The sequence below is a fragment of the Mesoplodon mirus genome, assembly GCF_964341445.2.
Source record: "Mesoplodon mirus genome assembly, chromosome: X".
Taxonomy (NCBI): Eukaryota; Metazoa; Chordata; class Mammalia; order Artiodactyla; family Ziphiidae; genus Mesoplodon; species Mesoplodon mirus.
The window spans coordinates 31,791,865-31,813,672 of NC_138981.1; the positions used below are offsets into that span (position 1 = coordinate 31,791,865).

At 34.4% G+C, this 21,808-nt stretch overlaps 1 protein-coding gene across 2 annotated transcripts in view; it reads right to left on the bottom strand.

Annotated features, from left to right (window-relative positions):
• The window catches only part of DMD (dystrophin), a 2,064,872-nt gene extending 2,062,053 nt beyond the window's left edge, over window positions 1–2,819 (bottom strand). For both annotated transcript variants that reach the window (XM_082609524.1, XM_082609523.1), the window contains exon 1: window positions 2,743–2,819. In XM_082609524.1, the coding sequence (XP_082465650.1) occupies window positions 2,743–2,773 (31 nt within the window). In that variant the 5' untranslated portion in view covers window positions 2,774–2,819. The remainder of the gene's footprint in view (window positions 1–2,742) is intronic.
• Window positions 2,820–21,808: the final 18,989 nt, after the last annotated feature.

Genomic DNA, 21,808 nt, shown 5'->3' on the forward strand with positions numbered 1-21,808 from the left:
AATCACTTTGCTGTATTCCTGAAGCTAACACAGTATTGTAAATTGTACTTCAAAAAAAGGTTTAAAAAAAGAAAATTATCTTTAAAGAAAAGTTAATTTCCAATTAATTTTCAATGTTTCCCTTAGGTAACTTAGTACCTAAGTTAAACCTGTGATTTAAATGTGTACGTGTGTTTATATAAAAATACACAGTCACACCAAAATATTATATTTCTTGTATATGCAATGCAAGAAAGAATGGTGTAATGAAAAATATGATGAATCATTTTTAATAAGTTAGGGAAATATTACAGCAGAAGGTGGAAGGGGAAGGAAAGTTTGAGAAATCACTTTCTTTTAGTTTTGTGGTAAAGCCATGATGAAAGATAATAGAATTAAAAAGAACACCTGACTTTTCCAGAGAACAAAGATTTTAATCTCTTTTATTAAACCACACAAGTGGTTAAGAGCTTTACAATTTGTTTCACATGCAGCAAAGGACTTGGACTACAAAGATTTCAAATGAATACTTTAGGACTAAAGAGGAAGCTGTATTAATATCTCCGTCCAAATTATGAATTTACATTTCAGTACTGTCTAGCTGGAGGAGTGTCAAGCAACACCTCTCTTCCTTAAATAACAGAAATTTGCACAGAACACTTCGTAGTCTTTTTTTTTAAGTTTAGAGTAACTACTACATGATATTGCTTACTGTATTTTCCATACTGCTATGCCACATAAGAGACACAGAAAGCTTCTTATTAAATTAACAAGTATATTATCTATTTAGATCAGCAATCTCTTTTTCATAGTTAAGATGCCCTTAAAAGACTGCAAATGTAATTCTAAAAGATGATTTTATTAGACTTCAAGATATTTTGCATCATTTAAAAAATTCTAAGGAAATGTATAATTCGCAATCAATTATTTGAATGATTCTTTGCAATGCAATATTTAAGTAATTCTAAAAGTAAACAATACTTAGGTTAATACAGTGATGTTCCCTATTAATTGGTGACTATTTTGGTTAAAACAGAACCAAGTGTACTCTTTTAAGTTCTTCAAACTAAGGCAATTTAAAAAAACTGTATTCAAATGTCAATACATTCAAAGAGTATTGTTGTCAACTAATAAAAGTTAATGTATAATATAACCTTGTGAATATCTTCATTTTCTCTTAACAAACTCATTGTCATGTAGCCTAAGTATTACCTGATCATTTCAAAATGTATTATAATATAATAAAGTCCTACAGGGATTGTCCAAAAAGGTTAGCTGTCTTCAGATTCTGATTAAGAGTTTAAAAAGTCATTTGAATATCTATGACAAAGCAGACAGTATGTTTGCCTTGCTTCATTCCAAAATTAAATCTCTGCCATTCTTCCTAAGTTGCTCTACACACTGGTTTATGGTTTTAATTTTGTAGCTATATCGATTAAGTGAGCAATATGTGTGTATTGCAAAGAACAAACGTGCTATTGTATTTTTGTAATATTAGTAAATGGGATGGTTTTTCAATCAGAAAGCAATTCTGACACTCACCAAAGAAATTTTTAAAATAAGGAAATTATATAAAAATGTTTTACTACAAAATCTGGTAGCGTGTTTTGTGAATCAATAAATGCACAAGGTTAATTTCTTTTCCACAATTTTTTCTCAGAGGCAAAACTTCTGTTGTGACTCTTTTCCAGAAGTTTTGAATAGTTACTTATTTAGAGAGATTTACTTTTTCTATTCTTTTTTTTTTTTTTTTTTTTTACTTTTTTCATTCTTAATTATAGGCATTGCCCTCATATCTATTTCAGAATGACTATAATCCACAAATCAAAGGCAGGAAAAAAAAAGATAATCTCTTTCATCCATCTCTTTGGGAGACACTGTACTCCTCATATATTATTTTTATATATTATTTTTACTGTTGTGCCACAGTCAATTTTTACATTTTTCATTAGTCATCCTGACTTTCTTAAAATAAACAACATAGGTAGAGCTTATATAAAAAGCCAAACTAAAAAGTTTTACTGAAAAACTAGGTCATCATAGACATGAAACAACACCTTGACTTTACTGCAAAATATGATTATAAGCCCCTCACGTTTTTCTGTTGTTTTCTCAATAAAAGTATCTGGTCATTTGCCAGCAGAGATCATTCATTATTTGAAATAATTTTCATGACACGCTACAGAAAAGAACATTCAAAACACTAAATGCAATATGAGAAAGGAACTTTTAAATTAAATATTTATCAATACTTTTCTCAACCTCCATTTATCCATCACAATTCATTTCATTCTTTATTTTCCCCCACAATATGCCAGATAAAATTTTTCTAACCTTGAGGCATCCACATGTCATTCCCATAGAGCAATTAGTTCACTGAGAATATGTGTCAGGTCACTACCCCACATGTAACTGTTACTAAATACAGAAATATCAAATAATCATGATAATAACTTAGATACACAAACTATTTCACAGAAATTTAAATGGTTTGTCACAGATACTCCAAGCCAGGTATGCATATTCTATTACTCTAGTACTTTCTTAAATAAGAAAGATGTGTTTGATTATATTTTCTATTGAAAAGTTTTCCCAATGAGAAACATGTACACCTGCACATACATATGTGTACAGTGTATATAACATTTATGCTTATTCATAATCTACTATAATAAGTTTAAATTAATCTGCCTAATCAGTGAGTTTGTCACAAACTAAAAGTTATGCCATGGTAAACAATATTTTTAGTTACTCTGTACTTACAACAGTCCTCTACTTCTTCCCACCAAAGCATTTGGAAAAAAGAAAAGTATATATCAAGGCAGCGATAAAAATCTTGGTAAATTTTCTCCCAACTTTATTGCTTCAGTAGGTTTAGGAATGATGAGAAACCAATCAACTTCAGCAGCCTTTAAAAAATAAGACTTCAGGTTCTCCTATTCGTTTTCTCTGATGCTAATTGCCTCCAAGATCTGAGTCCTGTAAGGGGAAAGTGACTGATCCCAACACTGAGTGAGTCAACACAGTAACTGATGCCAGGATTCTGTAGAGGCCCCTGGATATTTCGAATTCCAGGACCTGCGCAGAAGCAAGAGACTCGCCTTTTCTCTCAAGTTGGTTTCCCATAATAGGACTGCCATGGCCACTACATATAAGGTTGTGCTTCCAGCATGCCAAGTCCTGTGAATTCAAATGTTGTTCAACTGTGTTCTCATTAATATCCAAACCAGAATAGCACAGAGGACATAGTACTTTCTCTCAAAGGCTTCTAAACATAAAAACTCTTCAGTAAACAACTGTAACAAGACTTTCTGAAACTTCTATGCACATTTCTAAAATAACAGAGCAGAAAATCCTGATCTAGAATAGCCTTTTAAATGCCTTTCTTTTTTTTCACCTTTCAACAACACTAAAAACTTCACTCCACTGAACAAAAAGAAATGCCCAGAATAATCTATGCATTTGTTATGTATCCACCGTCTACCAAACTTAATTTCTACCCTGGGGATCCAATCAAAAGTCATGTATTGATGATGCCAACAGCCTGACTAAGAGAAGCAAGAGCAGAATGAAGCAGCTGAGCTCTGAAGGCAGAATGTGTATAGTTCTCATGGGACAAGGGCTCCTGCTAAAATAAAGAGCACTTTTAGAATGGAATAAAGAAATCTTCCTAAAGTGCTAAATTTCTGTTGTAGCTTATGATTACTAACAAATTACTCTTTCTTCAACTTCTTTTGGTGAGAATTATTAACAAAGTACTTTCTTCAACTTTTTTGGTGAGAATTATTAAAACACCATCCTCTTAGGCACTGAGTTAATGATCAATTATGTAATGGTTCTCAAAAGTTTTCTGTATTAAATGAACACAGTTGTAACACGTTGTTCAGCATGTTTGTAAACTCTTCTTTGCCAAGAGAAGGCTTCTTTATCTCCTTTCTTATTTTTATTTTTAATGCAACAGGTGAGGAAATACAGGAAATACTGGTAACACATTTTAGAAAGATATTCCTTTTGCAATTACAATGATCTCTGGTAAAATTATTTGCTTGAGTGTTTTTACAGTACCATTTGTTAAAGTGACAAACTCATTTTTCTATGTCAAGCGTTCAATTGCTTGGCACAGAAATAAACTGTAGATAAAAATAGGAAGAAAAACCTGACATATGGGAGTCAGATGATAATGTTTACTTTAATAGTGAAGGATACATTTTATATTTTGGAATACATCATAATATTACCATTCCCCCCAACAAAATCCATATGAAATAAAACACAAGCCCTGATTTTAATTTTGGATAATTATATTTAAATTACTATCATCCAAAACAGATTTAAAATATTCTCTATAGGTCACCTCATCTCCTTAATGTGGTTATCTAAATATGCATATAACCAACAATTTTATAAAACATAATAAGAAAAGTGTTTTAGGAGTGACATGGAGCTAAGTCTGCATGTTAGCATCAGTGTCCTACACAATGAACTGCAATAATGCCCAGAGTATAAGTTCCTTTACACCTGTACCATGAATTCCCTGTAGATATAAACCCGTGTTTTGGCCAAGGCACATGTACAGTTTATCAGTGATTTGTAAAGTGTAGTCTATGAAGCAGAAGCAGCAGCAGCAGCACATGGGAACATTTTAGAAATGTGAGTACACATGAAACCTGAACAATAAGAAACTTTGGGAGTAGGACTCAGTACTCTGTGTTTTACAGGTGATCTAATGCATGGCCAATTTTGAAAAACCCTGAAGTGTATGTTTCCAAAAACTGTTGTGGCTCCAAATATACCAAAAACTTGTCTTGGTTAATATCTAAAGCACCAAATATCAAAGGACCTGAATGCCCTTAGGTACATCTTAATTGTCTTTCAGCCTTAGTCAATAATCAGAATTTGTTGGACATCTGTGATGAATTCTACATTAATGCAAAATACTTATAGTTCTCTTAAGGTTTTTATAATCTAGGTGGGAAGATAAGCTAACTGGAAAAAGTGAAAGGTACATAAAATAAAATTTGGCCCAAACAAAGTGAACACTAGTTCAGGCCACACCACTACTTTCCTGTGGTCACTTATGTCTCTCATTTAGTCCCCACAATAACTACACTGGATAGGTTTTAGGAGTGTCATTATAAAAATGACTGGCCAAGGAACTTGCTCAAATTCCCATTGTTAATAATTGGCTGGGCAGGATTTTTCAAAAAATTATTTGAACTTTTTATTTTGAACTAATTATAGATTCACGAAAACTTTCAAAGATAGTATAGAGGGGTTCCAAAAACTGTTCACTCACTTTCCCCCAACAGTTACATCTAAGATAACTATAACACAATATCAAACCCAGGAAATTGATATTGGTACACTGTACATATTTCTGTCATTTCATCATGGGTGTAGATTTGTGTAAACACAACCTCAATCACAATGCACAGTCATTCTATCACCACAAAAATCTTCCTTCCTTTACAGTCACACCAAATACCCTCTTCCACCAGCCTGGCACCCACTAATCTGTTCTCCATCACTATAATTTTGTCATTTCAAGAATGTTAGATAAAGGCAATCATTCAGTATGTGGCCTTCTGAGATTAGCTTTTTTCACTGAGCATAGTGTCCTAGAGATCCATTCAAGTTGTTATCTGCATCAATAACCTGTTTACTTTTATTGCTGAGTAGTATTCCATCTCATGGATATACAATAGTCTGTTTAGGCATTCATTTCTATAGGACATTTTGGTTATTTCCAGTTTTTGGTTACTACAAAGAAAGCTGCCAAACAATCACGTATATTTTTTTCATTTATCTGAATTAATGCCCAGGAGTTAAGCTGCTGGATCATATGGTAAATACATATTTAGTTTTTAAAAGAAACTGCCAAAATGTTCCCCTGAGGGTCTGTACCATTTTACATACCTGCCAGCAATGTGAGTGATCCAGTTTCTCCATATCTTCCTTGGCATTTAGTGGTGTCAATTATATATATATATATATATATATATATATATATATATATATATATACACATATATATATATACACAGTATTATATACATTATATTAATTTTTGTCGTAAACAAGTAGAGATATATCATGGCAGTCTTAATTTGAATTGGCTGAATGGTTAATAACATTTAACTTCTTTTTCCTCATTCTTATTTGCCATCTGAATATACTTTTCAGTGAAATGTCTAACCATATCTTTTGCTCATTTTCCAACCGGATGCTTTGTTTTTAACTGCTGAGTTTTTAGCATTTTTTTATATACTCTAGATATGAGTCCTTTGTTAGATATGTGGTTTGCAAGTGTACTCTCCCAGTCTGTAGCTCGTCTTTTCATTTTCTTAATAGGGTAATTCCAAAGCAAAAGTTTTAAATTTTTATAAAGTTCAATTTATTGAACTTTTTCTTGTATGGTGTTTTTGGTGTCATGCCAAAGAACTCTTCACCAAGCCTTAATTCATGAAGATTTTCTCCTATTTTTTTATCATTTTATATTTACATTTAAATCTAGAATTAATTTTATTTTTTTAAAAATATTCATTTATTTGGGCCACACTGTGCAGCTTGTGGGATCTTAGTTCCCTGACCAGGGATTAAACCTGGGCCCATGGCAGTGGAAGTGCAGAGTCCTAACCACTGGACCACCAGGTAATTCCCTAGAATTAATTTAGAGTTCATTTTTATATACGGTGTAAGGTTTTCTTTTTTTCTTTTTGGCTTACAGATTTCCAATTGCCTCAATGCCATTTGTGGAAAGACTATCTTTCCATTGAATAACTTTTGTACCTTTGTCAAAAACCAGCTGGGCACATTTGTGTGGATCTATTTCTGGGATTGCAACTCTGTCCTATTGATTTATGTGTCTGTCCCTCTGCCAATACCATACTGCCTTAATTACTGTAGCTGTATAATATACCTAAGCATTAGGTAGGGTTATTCCTCCCACTACATTATTGTTTTTCAAAATTATTTTACACATTCTAGGTCCTGTGTTTTAACATAAAAATTTTAGACAAATAGGTCTACAGATCAGACAACAAAATATCTTTCTGGATTTCGATAGGGATTGCATTAAATAGATCAATTTGGAGAACTGACATTCTTACCATGTTGAGTCTTCTAATCTATTAACACAGTACATACTTCCAATATTTAGGTCATCTTTATTTTGTCATACTGTGCTTTCTAAAAGTGCTTTGTATTGTGATCATATTGTTCCTTCATATGTCTATAATAATATCACTATCTCTTATGCATGTGATTGCACAAAGAAAGGGAAAAGAACAGAGGTTCCCAAACTACCATTCTGAAAAAGAAACACATTAAACAGAACTTTAGTTTTACAGAAGTGCAAAGCACCCACTTCTGGGCATATGTCCAGACAAAACTATAATTCAAAAAGATACATGCACCCCTAGGTTCATAGCAGCACTATTCACAGTAGCCAAGACATGGAAACAACCTAAATGTCCATCATCGGATGAATGGATAAAGAAGATGTGGTACATACATACAATGGAATACTACTCAGCCATAAAAAAGAATGAAATAATGCCATTTGCAGCAACATGGATGCAACTAGAGATTGTCACAGTAAGTCAGAAAGACAAATACCATATGATATCACTTATATGTGGTATCTAAAATATGACACAAATGAACCTATATATGAAACAGAATCATGGACATAGAAAACAGACTGGTGGTTGCCAAGGGGGAGAGGATTGGGGGAGGGATGGAGTGGGAGGTTGGGTTAGCAGATGTAAGCTTTTACATATAGAAAGGATAAACAACAAGGTCCTACTGTATCACAGAGAACTATATTCAATATCCTATAATAAACCACAATGGAAAAGAATGTAAAAAAAACCCAAAAAGAATATATATATATATATATATATATATATATATATGTGTGTGTGTGTATAGCTGAATCACTTTGCTGTACAGCAGAAATTAACACAACATTGCATACAACAATTTCAAAAAAAGAAAAAAAATGAAAAGCATATTTTTATTACATTTAAGGCTTACATTAGCATGTTTTTAAATTACTTTCTTTAGCCTACAGTTGTAAAATACATGCAGTAAAATGAAGACCGGTCCTTGCTTATATTCTAATACTAACCAGTAATCCCTATATCATAAAATGGGTGAACTATTACTTAGAAAGAACTGATTAGGGTAAACTTAAAAGTAATTAAGGAGTGTATTCTTAAGAAATTGAAAACCTTAATGGCAGCATTTTATATATATATATTTTTTTAACATTTTTATTGGAATATAATTGCTTTACGATGGTATGTTAGTTTCTCCTTTATAACAAAGTGAATCAGTTATACATATACATATATCCCCATATCTCTTCCCTCTTGCGTCTCCCTCCCTCCCACCTACCCTATCCCACCCTTCTAGCTGGTCACAAAGCACCAAGCTGATCTCCCTGTGCTAAGCAACTGCTTCCCACTAGCTATGTATTTTATATTTGGTAGTGTATATACGTCCATATACACACTACCACTCTCTCACTTCGTCCCAGCTTACCCTTCCCCCCTCCCCATGTCCTCAAGTCCATTCTCTAGTAGGTCTGCGTGTTTATTCCCATCTTGCTCCTAGGTTCTTCGTGACCATTTTTTTTTTAGACTCCATATATATGTGTTAGCATACGGTATTTGTTTTTCTCTTTCTGACTTACTTCACTCTGTATGACACTCTCTAGGTGCATCCACCTCACTACAAATAACTCAATTTCGTTTCTTTTTATGGCTGATTAATATTCCATCATATATATGTGCCACATCTTCTTGATCCATTCATCTGTCAATGGACACTTAGGTTGCAGCATTTTATATTAATTGGGATGGGCCTGAGTCATTTTTCCCACTTATACTGTACAATTATTTAACAATTTTAAGCACTATGACTAATAGAGCTTCAAAGGATAAATAAGCTGGGAAGAAATAGACATGATAACTAAGATTTTATATAAAGTTCACAAATTTATTGATTTGGGGAAAATCATTTCTGGGCCATTTCCCTTCTCCACAATGATCTATATTGGTTGAGATGTTATATTGGGTTGGCCAAAAGGTTCGTTCAGTTTTTTCCATAAGATGGCTCTAGTAGCACTTGGTTGTCTTTAACTTCATTTGAAAAAAATTTGTTAGATTCTATTGTGACAGCCGTCATATCAGGGTGCATTTTAAAAAAAAACTTATCAAAATTGGTGATATTACATTTTAAATTTTGATTTGTAGTAGTTCACTTCTTGTGTATAGAAGTACAATTAATTTTTTTATGTTCATCTTGTATCCTGAGACCTTGCTGAACTTGAATTATTTCTACAAGTAATTTTGTGGAATCCCTGGGATGCTTTACATAGCCCATCATAATATCTGCAAATAGGGAAAATTTTAACTTTTCCATCCTGGTTTTTATGCTTTTATTTACTTTTCTTACATTTCTGTGCTGGCTAGAACTTCCAATACTACAAAGAGTAGCAGGGCTGAAAGCAAATATCTTTGCCTTGGTCCTGTTATTAGGAAAAAGGAATTAAAATCTTTCACCATTATTATGATGTTGGCTATAGAATTTTTCTAGATGTTCTTTATCAAGTTGAAGTCCTCTATTCCTAGTTTTCTGAGAGATTTTTTTTTTAACATGAATGGGTGTTGAATTTTATCTAACCTTTTTTTTGGCATCAATTGATAAGATCATGTTATTATTCTCTTTTAGCTAGTTAATATAATTTACCAAATTTTAAGAATGTTTGTCTCTATATGTATAAAGGTTATTGGTCTGTAGTTTTCTTCTTTTGTACCATGTTTGTCTGGTTTTGGAATCAGATTACCTCTTGCCTCATAAAACATGTTTGTAAGTATTGCCTCCTCTTCTATTTTCCGGACACTGACAGTTCTTTTCTTTAATCACATGAAAGATGTCATGCCATTTCCTTTTGGATTCTATGGCTTCTCATAAGAAATTCTGTCATTTGATTTTTTTTTGTACCTATAAAGTGTCCTTTCTCTTTCACTGCTTTCAAGGTTTTTTTCTTTTTTCTTTTTTTTCCTTTATCATTAGTTTTCAGAAGTTTGACTATGATAGGTGCAGGCAGGGAACTCTTTGAGATTATCTCTTTGGGTTTTTCAGCTTCTTGAATCTGTAGGGTTTTGCCTTTTGCCAAATTAGGTTATTTTTAAGCCATTATTTCTTCAAGTACTTGTTCAGCAACACTTTCTTTTTTTCTCTCCTTTCAGGACTCTGAGACATGCATCATAGATATTTTATTATAATCCCACAAGGTCGGTGAGGATCTTTCCATTTTTTGTCAGTCTATTTTCGTTCTTGCTCAGACCGGGTAATTTCTATTGTTCTTTCTTCCTGTTCACAGATTTGGCCCACTGCCCCCTCCAATCTGCTATTAAGACCATCAACTGAATTTTATTTTGATTACTCTATTTTTCAGTTCTAAAATTTCATTTTGTTCTATATGTCTTCTATTTCTTGCTGAGACTTTCTATTTTTTGTTTGTTCCAAGCAAGTTTGTAATTGCTTATTGAACCATTTTTTTTACAATGGCTGCTTTAATATCCTTGGCAGATAATTCGATCACCTATGTCATTTCAGCATAGGTGACTGTTGATTGTCTTTTTTCATTCAAGTTGAGATTTTTTTTCCTTGGTTTGATGAAAGATTTTAAATGGAAGCCTGGACATTTAGGGTACTATGTTGTCAGACTCTGGACCTTATTTAAACCTTCAATTTTAGCTAGCCTTTCCTGGCAATGCTTTGTTGGAAGATGGGAAGGGGGTTGCTCCCTTGCTATTATTAGGTAGGGTTGGAAGTCCAGGTTCCCCATTCAACCTATGTTGATACCTGAGATTACTTCTCTGTGTGTGTGTCTGCAAATTATACTGCCTTGACATTATTTTAATTTCCATTAAAATAGTAAATGGGGGCTTTCCTGGTGGCGCAGTGGTTGAGGGTCTGCCTGCCGATGCGGGGGACGCAGGTTCGTGACCCGGTCCAGGAGGATCCCACATGCCGCGGAGTGGCTGGGCCCGTGGGCCATGGCCACTGAGCCTGCACGTCCGGAGCCTGTGCTCTGCAACGGGAGAGGCCACAACAGTGAGAGGCCCACGTACCGCAAAAAAAAAAAAAAAGTAAATGGATATCTGGAGCCTTGTGGATTCATTTTTAAATATTCAGAGTTTTTTCCACCGGACAAAAAAGAGCTACAACTTGCAAAACTCAAAGCATATCTTAACTGATATTTCCATAGATGAACTGTATGACACTTGCAAAGTGATTTGATTTTAGAACTTGGTACTATATAGCAGTGCTTTCTATAGAGTCAAGACAGAAGGCATTTACTTATTAAATACATGTAAAACTAATTTATCTGTGTTGTAAAAATAATGCATGCCTAACTCATTTATTGATTCTCAATCATTTTAGGAGGTAAATGTGTAAGAACTAATGAAGGTGTTTTAAGATTTCTGAATAAAAGAAAGTTATTATGAGTACAAAGAAATTAAACACATTGACGTCAGTGAGCTGAGGATCAGTACCAAGATTTCATGGTTGCATCTCTTATACTATATTAGTCAAGGTCCTGGCATGAAACAGGTAGAAACAAAAGCATGAGCAGAAAACCATTTGTTGAAATAGCCGTGGAGAGAGGTATAAGCAGGATGATGAGAACAAATAAAGGATGGTGAGTCATCCAGGTGATAATAAAAGCGGGAAGTTCCTTCCACCTCCAGTTCTGATGGGTCAAAGTGAGGGAATAATGTTGTCAGAATAGTAGTAGAGACACAGTCAGTCACCAGCAGGACTTTAGTGAGGCACATGGAAAAGGAAAAACAAATGCCTTAAAATCTTTTTCCACCTGCCCTCTGATATCCTGGTGTCACACAATTGGCTGATAGAGTGCAAGAGGCTTTGGTGATGAAGAGCTAAGCTTCCCAGGGCAAAGAGTAGGGCAGAGAATGTCATAAAGTGGAGTGGGTCCACTGATACAAGTAAAGAATGATCAGCACATGGGCTCAGCCCACCATGTAAGTCTTGGAAGGATACTCAGTACTAATATGATACCCTAGTGGGAAATATGATAAGGGATGAATTGACCCTTTGAAAACTAGCCCTTGCCTTCATTTTTCAACTCTGCATTACACCTCTCTGAATTCCACTAAAGTGATCCCATGCACTTTTCTACCAATGTATCTCAAATTACTTCAGAAGTTCACCATAAACGTTCTCCTTGCATGGTGCTTCGCTACTTTGTTGCATGTATAATAAATAAGCTGGATATATGGTGAATGTGTGAATTACCTGCTGGAATGCAAACTCCACCGGAACAGGAGTTATGAACTGTTTCATTCCTGTTGCCTATCATTTTGCGATGTATATACTATTGCCTCTGCTTGCAATTTCCTTATCTTTGATCCTTTATCTTTGTATTGTATGCTACCTTATCCTTCTGGGCTTTCTTTAAGTTTACCTCCTCTATGAAGATACTTTGAGCTTCCCCTTAGCCCCATTTGTAGCTGGGTCTAATGATATGAATGCACCTTCCTACTCAACTGTAAACTTCTTGAATGTTAAGGACTGGTTTCTATTTATGTTGATATCAGTTCTCAGAAGTGTATTGAGTATAATAGGAGCTCAATGATATCAGTTGGAAAAAAAAAGAAAAAAGGTACAAGGGAAGAAGAGAGGAATGTGCATTGCAGATAATTATAATACTTAAAATAAATACTGAATTCTTTGAGGGTGGCAAACCAAATCTGTTTTCAAGTATATGTTAGAAGAGATTCTGAATCTTGTCACTGTGGAATGAGCATAGTATCAAATACTCATTTAAAGCAATGGCATTGAGCTGCAGAATGGATATGCATTTATTTTTCAGACATTTATTAGGGACTTCCCTGGTGGTGCAGTGCTTAAGAATCCGCCTGCCAATGCGGGGGACACAGGTTCGATCCCTGGTCTGGGAAGATCCCACATGCCATGGAGCAACTAAGCCCGCGAGCCACAACTACTGAAGCCCATGCACCCTAGAGCCTAAGTGCCACAACTACTGAGCCCACATGCTGCAACTACTGAAGTCTACGTGCTCTAGGGCCCGTGTGCCGCAAGTACTGAGCCCGTGTGCTGCAACTACTGAAGCCCGCGTGCCTAGAGCCCGTGCTCCGCAACAAGAGAAGCCACCACAACGAGAAGCCTGCACACCGCAACGAAGAGTAGCCCCCGCTCGCCACAACTAGAGAAAGCCCGTGTGCAGCAACGAAGACCCAAAAGCAGCCAAAGGAAGAAAAAAAAAACATTTGTTAGAGCCAGATTTTCAACATTAAGGATATAAGGTAATAACTCCTGGTCCCTGCCTTCAAGGGGATTATGCTTGAAGTGTATTAAAAAATTTTTACATTTTAATCTACTTATTAATTAAGGAACTCAAATAAGTTTGATGACACCTGTCTGACAGAGGTACCTAACAGAGGGACCAGATTTTAAAGATAACACCAGATTTACTGCCTACCATAAAAGATTGTCATGTATGTTAAATAAAGTAATGTATTTAAAAAGTCATTTTCAATTGTATACATTAGAAAAGAGGGAAAATTTCAAATCAATAATCTAAGCTCTCACTCCAAGAATCTAGAAATTGAAGAGCAACATAAACCTAAAAGAAGCAGAAAGAAGGAAATAATAAAGATCAGAAATCAGTGAAATTGGCAACAGAAAAATAGAGAAAATCAATGAAACAAAGGGCTCATTCTTCAAAAAGATAAATATAATTAACAAAGTGCTAACAAGAGTGACCCCCCCAAAAAAAAACACCCCGAGGACACACAGGTTACCAATGTTAAGAATGAAACAGGGGATCTCATTATAGACTTGCTAGACATAAAAAAGATAATAAGGGAATACTATAGGTAATTATTCACACAAATATTCAACAATTTGGATGACATGGACCAATTCCTCATAAAACACAAACTACTGCAAATCACCCAATAAGAAATAGATAATTTGAATAGTCCTATTACTAATAATGAAATGGAGTTCATAATTTTAAAACCTCAGAAAAATAAATCTTCATGTCCAGATGGTTTCACTGAAAAATTTTACCAAACTTTTAAAGAAGGATTAACACCAATTCTACACAATCTCTTCCAGAAAATGGAAGAGAACACAATTCTAATACATTTAATGAGTCCAGCAATAGCCTGATATCCAAATCAGAAAAAGACAGCATGAAAAACCAACAAACAAAAACAACAAACTACAGACCAATATTGCTTATGAATATCAAAGCAAAATTACTTAACAAAATACCAGCACCTAAAATTCAGCAAATATATGAAAACATCATGTAGTGTTTGCTCCAGGGGTGTACAGCTGGTTTGATATTCAAAAATCATTATTGTAATCCACCGTGTTAACATGCTAAAGAAAAAATCACATGATCTATCAATGGATGCACTATAATCATTTGACTAACTTCAATACCGATACCTGAAATAAACTCTCTGAAAAATAGAAATATAGGTGAACTTCCTCAACTTATTTATCAACACCTATATAAACCCTTCAGCTAAGTTTGTACTTAGTTTAAGTATTAAATGGTTTTTCCCTAGTACTGTGAACTACTCTCACCCATCTTACTGAACACAATGCTTCAAGTTCTAACCAGTGCAATGAGGCAAGGCAAGGAAATGAGTCCATACAAATAGGAAAAAAGACATAAAACTGTCGTTTACATGCAGATGGGATGAAAATGAAAATTCCAAGCAATCTACCAAAAAAAAAATCTCCTAGAACTAATAAGTGAGTTCATCAAGGTATCAGGATACAAGATAAACAAACAAAAATCAATTGTATTTCTACATACTAGCAATGAACCCCTAGGTTCATTGTGGACACTGAAATTAAAAATATACTACTCTTTTCTATCTCAGCAAAAATCGAAGTAGCTGTTCATCTAACAAAACATGTCCTTGACAATAACAAAATGCTGTAGAAATAAATCAAAGAACATCTAAATAAATGGAGAAACATACTGTGTACATGGATTGGGAGACTCAACATAGTAATGTCAATTTTACTCCAATTGAGGTATAGATTTAACATAATTCAAATTAAAATCCTAGCAAAGTTTCTTGTTGTTGTTGATATAGACAACTTTACATGGAAAGGCAATGGAACTAGAATAATTAAAATAATGTTGAAAAAGAAGAATAAAGTAGGAAGAACAAGACTATCAGATTTTAAGACTTAACATATACAGCTATAATTAAGATAGTGTGGTACTGGTGGTAGGATAGACACACAGATCAATGAAACAGAATAAAGAACCACACAAATATGGCCAACTGATTTAGACAAAGATCTGAAAACAATTCAGCTGAGCAAAGACAGACTTTTCAACAAACAGTGCTAGAACACTAGAACACTTAAGTCTCACACCTTATACAAAAGCAGCTACTAATGGATGATGAATTTAGATTTAAAACATAAAACTCTAAGTATTTTGGAAAAAATACATAGAAAAAATCTTAGGATCTAAGGCTAGGAAGAGTTTTTGGATTTTACACTAAAAGCATCGGCCCATAAACGGAAAAATTGATAAGTTAGACTTCAACAAAATTTTTAATGTTTGCTCTTAAGGAGATAAAAAGACAAGCTAAGGAAAAAATATCTGAAAACCACATATCCAACCAATGATTAGTATCTACAATCCATAAAGAACTCATAAAACTCAAAAGTAAAGAACAAACAACAATAACAAAAAACTCCAAAAACTTATTAGAAAATGGTACTCTGGAAAATAGCTTGACAGCTTTGTAAAAACACTAAACATGCAAATGTCATACAATCCGGAAATTTCACTCCAGGGCATTAATTCCAGAGAAATGAAAATTCTTATTCACACAAAAACTTGTACATGAGCGTTCTTTGCAGATGTATTTGTAATGCACAGAACCTGGAAACAACTCACTGAGATATCCTTCAACAGGTGAAAGGCTAAACGAACTGTGGTACATCTATCCAATGGAATACTACTCAGAAATAAAAAAGAACAACCAATGATATACAATAACCTGGAAGACTCTCCAGATAATCTTGCTGAGCAAAAAAGCCAATCCTAAATGGTTACATATTGTATAAATCCATGTACATAACATTCTAGAGATGACAAAATTATCCAGATGGATATCAGACTAGTGGCTTCCAGGGGTTAGGAAGTAGATGGGGGCAGGAGGGAAGTGGATCTGGCCAAAAAAAGGTAAGATGGGGGTTCCTTGTTGTGATGGAGATATATTCTGTACCTTGATTGTTCTGTCAATATCCTGGTTGTGATATTGTACTACAGTTTTGCAATATGTTATCACTGCGAGGGACTCGGTAAAATGATAAACAAGATCTACTGGGTGTTTTTCTTTCTTTCTTTCTTTCTTTCTTTTTTTTACAGCTGCAAGTAAATCTACAATTATCTAAAAAAAATTTTGTAAATAATTAAAAAAAGATGACAGCCTGGGTTTGGCCCATGGGCCAACATTTTCAGATTCCTGATACAGTACATTGATATATATGCACATAAACCAATACAGGGGTAAAACACACTGAAGAATAAATGGCAGCAATGTCATGTTTACAACTATCTTTGCGCTTGCTCCTCTTTGTTTTAAAGGCTACTGTGATTGGGTTATGAATAACAACATATTTAAGAGCTACAATTCTCTAGTTCAAGAAGACTTTAAATCTGCAAATAAGAATTCTGGGTATCTTTTAACTAAATATTTAGAATACTGGAAAAACAGGCTTTAAATGACACTTTGTCATTACTTAATATTCAATAAACATTTCACATATGTATTTATTGAAAGCCTAGACCAAGTTATTAATGTGCAAGAGTGATGAAAATAATATAAATCTGTGTGGATGACATTTAAATTGCAGCTTCAACGAACCTATAGGCTCAAATCAAAATCCTTTCCTAATTCTTGTTTAAAAAAGTTTTAAGGTTAAGTGGGCCATCCTAAGAAACAACAGATGACAGTGATCCAAAAATTTGGGGCTTAAAATTTGAGGACCTTCTTTGTTTTGCCAATGTTTCAAGCACTTGGCTACCTGAAAGCTTTACTGGTGTCTTTGAAGAGTTCTACGAAATGGAGGGGTTCTGACACTTAGACTTCATTAGTTTCCTGACAAAGCTGGAGAGAAGGTTAGAGAGGACTTGTGTAGCAGATGAAGCTACACATGCTATTCTCTCTAATAAGCTTTGAGAGAGTGATAGAGTGAAAGAGACAGGTCTTTACTTGAGTGGCATTCTATTTTGAAGGTCTCACTAAAGAACACTTTAAAAATAAATTTTAAAAAACCCTCACAAGTGATGACCATTTATAATTTGGCTCAATATTTTTCCTGAGCCTCATAAGAATATACTTACTCACTGAAGCCTGAAAGTGGAAGCCTTTATAGAAACTAGAGAAAGTATTATATTTGACTCTAAATGAGGTTTCAAAAATGGACTGGATTTAGAGGAGGATTTTAAAAAATGGTTTATGTAGGTTTTACTTCCAAAAGTCCATTCAATCTTTTAAAAGTGATTAAAAATTCTGAAGTCTGGTTACTTGAAAATAGTCTACAGCCCTTATTATATTAAACATTGTTGTTTAAATATTCCTATAATATGTTGGATCCAATTGATGCCTCAAAAAACTAAAGCACTCATATTTCCTTAATCATTTTTAGAGGACTAGAAGTTTTATTGTGAAGTTTCAGGGTTAGCTTTATTTCGTAGCTTTATTTAGGGTATTGAAAAGTCTATTGAGTTACCGAACCACGTTTAATATATGTGCGCAGGTGTACATATGTGTATACCTTTTTCATTATTAATTAATTTGTCTTCAAAGCTACATGCTTCTCTTCACATTAGTACATGAAGTACTTTTTTAGGATTTCAAGATTCTGTGGTAATACCTTTAGAAAACTGGAGAAGAGAGTAAGACTAAAGATAGGTATAAATCCGTATTTTTTAAATTTAAAAAAAGGGATTTGGGGAAGGATCACGTCAATAAATCCTCAATTTGAAAACAGAAAAGTCTGATAATAAGGTTGGTTCTTGAAATGGGGGTGTGCCGAAAAATATTCAATCTGTGGATTGAGACAAGTTAGAAGCAACAGTTTAATCCATGAGAAAAAATAAACTGTGTTAGGCTCTCACTTCTACCTTATAGTCCCTATTTTTTCCCTATTTTCTTCAGTTATTGGAAAGAGAGTAAAATGAAACAATATATGGTTTAACTCAAGTGAAGTTGAACTTGAACTAGTTAAGGGATGGTTCTGATGGTGATTCAAGTAGGGAATTGAGGCATTTTCTCTGTTCCCCAGTCCAATCCATTTTTCCCCACAGGTAGTATAGGTACCAGTAACGGGATATTCACTGTTCTTCCTTCTCGAAACTTACAATGTTGCTGTCACTTGTTTATCTTATCCATAAGCTCTGGTCACCCAATACACTGTTGCTAATATTATTTTGAACAAAGAGATAACTATTATATCATTAGGAATAAGAAAAATAAAAGATTTGATTTTACTTTCATTCCTACCTTCTCTAACGCTCTTCTTTTCTTTATGTAGATCCAAGTTTCTGACCTACATGATTTTCTTTCTCTCTGAAGTACTTCTTTTGACATTTCTTGTAAGGCAGACCTACTGGCAACAAATTCCCTCAGTGTTTGTTTGTGTGATAAAGTATTTATTCGTCCTTCACTTCTGAAGGATAAGTTACTGACACAGAATTCTAGGTTGGTAGGGTTTTCTTTCTGTCAACAATTTAAATATTTCACTCCACTCTTTTCTCACTGGCCTGGTCCAACCCATTTTTTGCCCTTCTTTTTTCTGCTGAGTGCCTGCAAGACTGATCCTCACAAATGACATATTTTTAGCTCGCTGGATGACTTGTGTCTGGTGGTCTTGGCCAATGGGAGGCACAGACATCAGACCACAGGCAGGGAGAGAGAGGGTCTGAGGCATTATTTTCCTATCCCCCTCCACCTTATTTGGTCCTTATTTCCCACAGTGGCAGGTTACATCCCTAACTTCCCTGTCAGAAACTCACTCTTCCACTGCCCTATCTCTTACTGAATTTAGAAAATGCGACTTCCTTCATTTGACACTTCAGACTTGGAAAGGGGGGCATATAATAATGTGCTACTGCTGGTAGTCTGTACCATGATAACCCTTTTTGTGTCCTTTAAATCTGCCCACACCTCTCAAAATAGTCCCTTTATTGTGTTTTATTGAACCATCTGTGTCAGATTCTATTTCTTTCCAAAGTCATGGCTGATACAGGGAGATGAGAAAAATCAATAGCTTCTCCCTTTGAAGTAATAAAGTATAAAATGAAAATGAATGGGATTCATAGTTACTTTAATACAGTATGCTTCTGTGTATATAAACAATCTCTAGATTTGTCATAACTGTATCTGGTGGTTTGAGTATAAAATACTTATTAGAACTTAAGATTAAAGTTTAGCACCTCTCTACTGAATTGCATATGGAGTTTTCACTCCAGAAGTAAGGGTTAAAGCAATCAATGTCTTGTCATTTAGAACAGGAATCATATAACGATTCACTTGCTTACAATGTACTCTACTCAGTGATAAAAGGCCTAAAATTGTGTATCTGAGTGTTTGTGTCTGTATGAATAAGTCACTCTACACCCATACACCCTCCGCTCTGCAAGAACATGGTAACTGAAAAACCTTATTACAGCGCTGCAAAATATGCATGAAGTTATCAAGTTGTTAGATTCCAAGCGGTCTTATTTTTTTTCTGGCCTCTGTGCCCCTACACTAGCCCATAAGCTTGCACATTTTCCCATTATGCTTAACTAAAGAGATGCTTTAAAAACAAAACTTGAGAAGTATATGCCTCTATAGAAGGTGTACTATTTCAACAGATATGAACCAATGTGGGGAGGGGAGGTAGAAATGGCCCCCAATTTTTTCTCATCTCAGTAAAGTTCAGAACTTTATATAAATATCTTAGCTATCAAGCCTGCTTTTACCCAGTTTATTACCTGTGAAGCTGTATAAATCTTAACGTTTTAAATGATGCTAAATAATTGAATACATGGGGAAAATGACACAGACCCATCCCAATTTATGTAAAATAATGCCTTTAGAGTTTTCAATTACTTAAGAAATCTTTCCTTATTTATTTTTAAATTTAGCTCACTGGGTACTTTCTAATTAATTTGTCATCTGTTTCATGATACAGAGATTATTGGTCAATATAGGAATATAAGCAAGGACCAGTCTTCATTTTACAACATGTATCATAAAACTGCAGGCAGAAGAAGAGTAATTTTTTTTTTTTTTTTTTCTTTTTGCGGTATGCGGGCCTCTCACTGTTGTGGCCTCTCCCGTTGCGGAGCACAGGCTCCGGATGCGCAGGCCCAGCGGCCATGGCTCACGGGCCCAGCCGCTCCGCGGCATATGGGATCCTCCCAGACCGGGGCACGAACCCGTATCCCCTGCATCGGCAGGTGGACTCTCAACCACTGCGCCACCAGGGAGGCCCAAGAAGAGTAATTTTAAAATGCACTAATGCATGACTTTAAAAAGATGTTCTGCATTCATGAAAAATTATAGGTCTCTATCAATCCCTCTATAAACAATTACAACATTATCATTTAAAATTATTTCGACATCACACACAGATGGTGTATATTTAGTTATAGTCATTTAAATTTTTAAAGAAGTGTTTCCCTTTCAAAACTGCAGATGTGGACCCTTTCTTATTTTCCCTTTCTTTTTGTAATCATGTACATAATATTGTCGATAACACATAATAACATAATAGACAATACATTATAGGTGTATTAGAAATATGAAAACACAATCTAATCCCAATGTGAAGCACTGTTAAAGGGCACAAAACGATGAAAGAAATCAAAAAAGATCTTGTAAGTGGAGAGAGACACTGTGTTAATGGATTGGAATACTCAACATGGTAAAGATGTCGATTCTCTCCAAATTGACATATAGGTTTGATGCAATTTCTACCAAAATAACAACAAGGTCTTTTTTGTAGACACAGACAAGCTTATTCTAAAATTTCTATGGAAAGACATAGCCCTATAATAGCTAAAACAATCTTGACAAACAAGAATAAAGTGAGATGAATCATACCACCCAATGTTAAGACTAACTATGTAACTACAGTAATCAAGACACTGTGGAAATGGCAGAGGGATAGAGTTATAGACTGATGCAACAGAACAGAGAACTGAGAAATACACCTACACAAACGTGTCCAACTGATCTTCAAAATAGTTGTAAAAGCAATTAAATGGAGGAACAGGTCTTTTCAAGAAAGGTGCTGGTGCAAATGAACACCTACTATAGTTAAAAAAATTAACTTAGGTCTCACACTTTACACAAAATTGACTCAACTTATAAAAAATAAAACTATAAATCTTTTAGAAATGTATGTAGGAAATAGTATTTGTGACTTAAGCAAACATTTTTTATACTTGACACATAAAGCACAATCCATAAACAGAAAAATGGATAAATCGGACTTCATCAAAATTTTAAAAGTTTGGCCGTGCAAAGGAACCTGCTAAGAAAGTGAAATACAAGACACAGAATGGGAGGAAATACTTGCACATCACTCATATGGACAAGGACTAGTATCTAGAATATATAAATTACCCAGAAAAGTCAAAAGTTAAAAAAATCAACTAGAGAATGGACAAAAGACATAAAGATATACTTTACTGAAGAGTATATACAGATGACAAATAAAT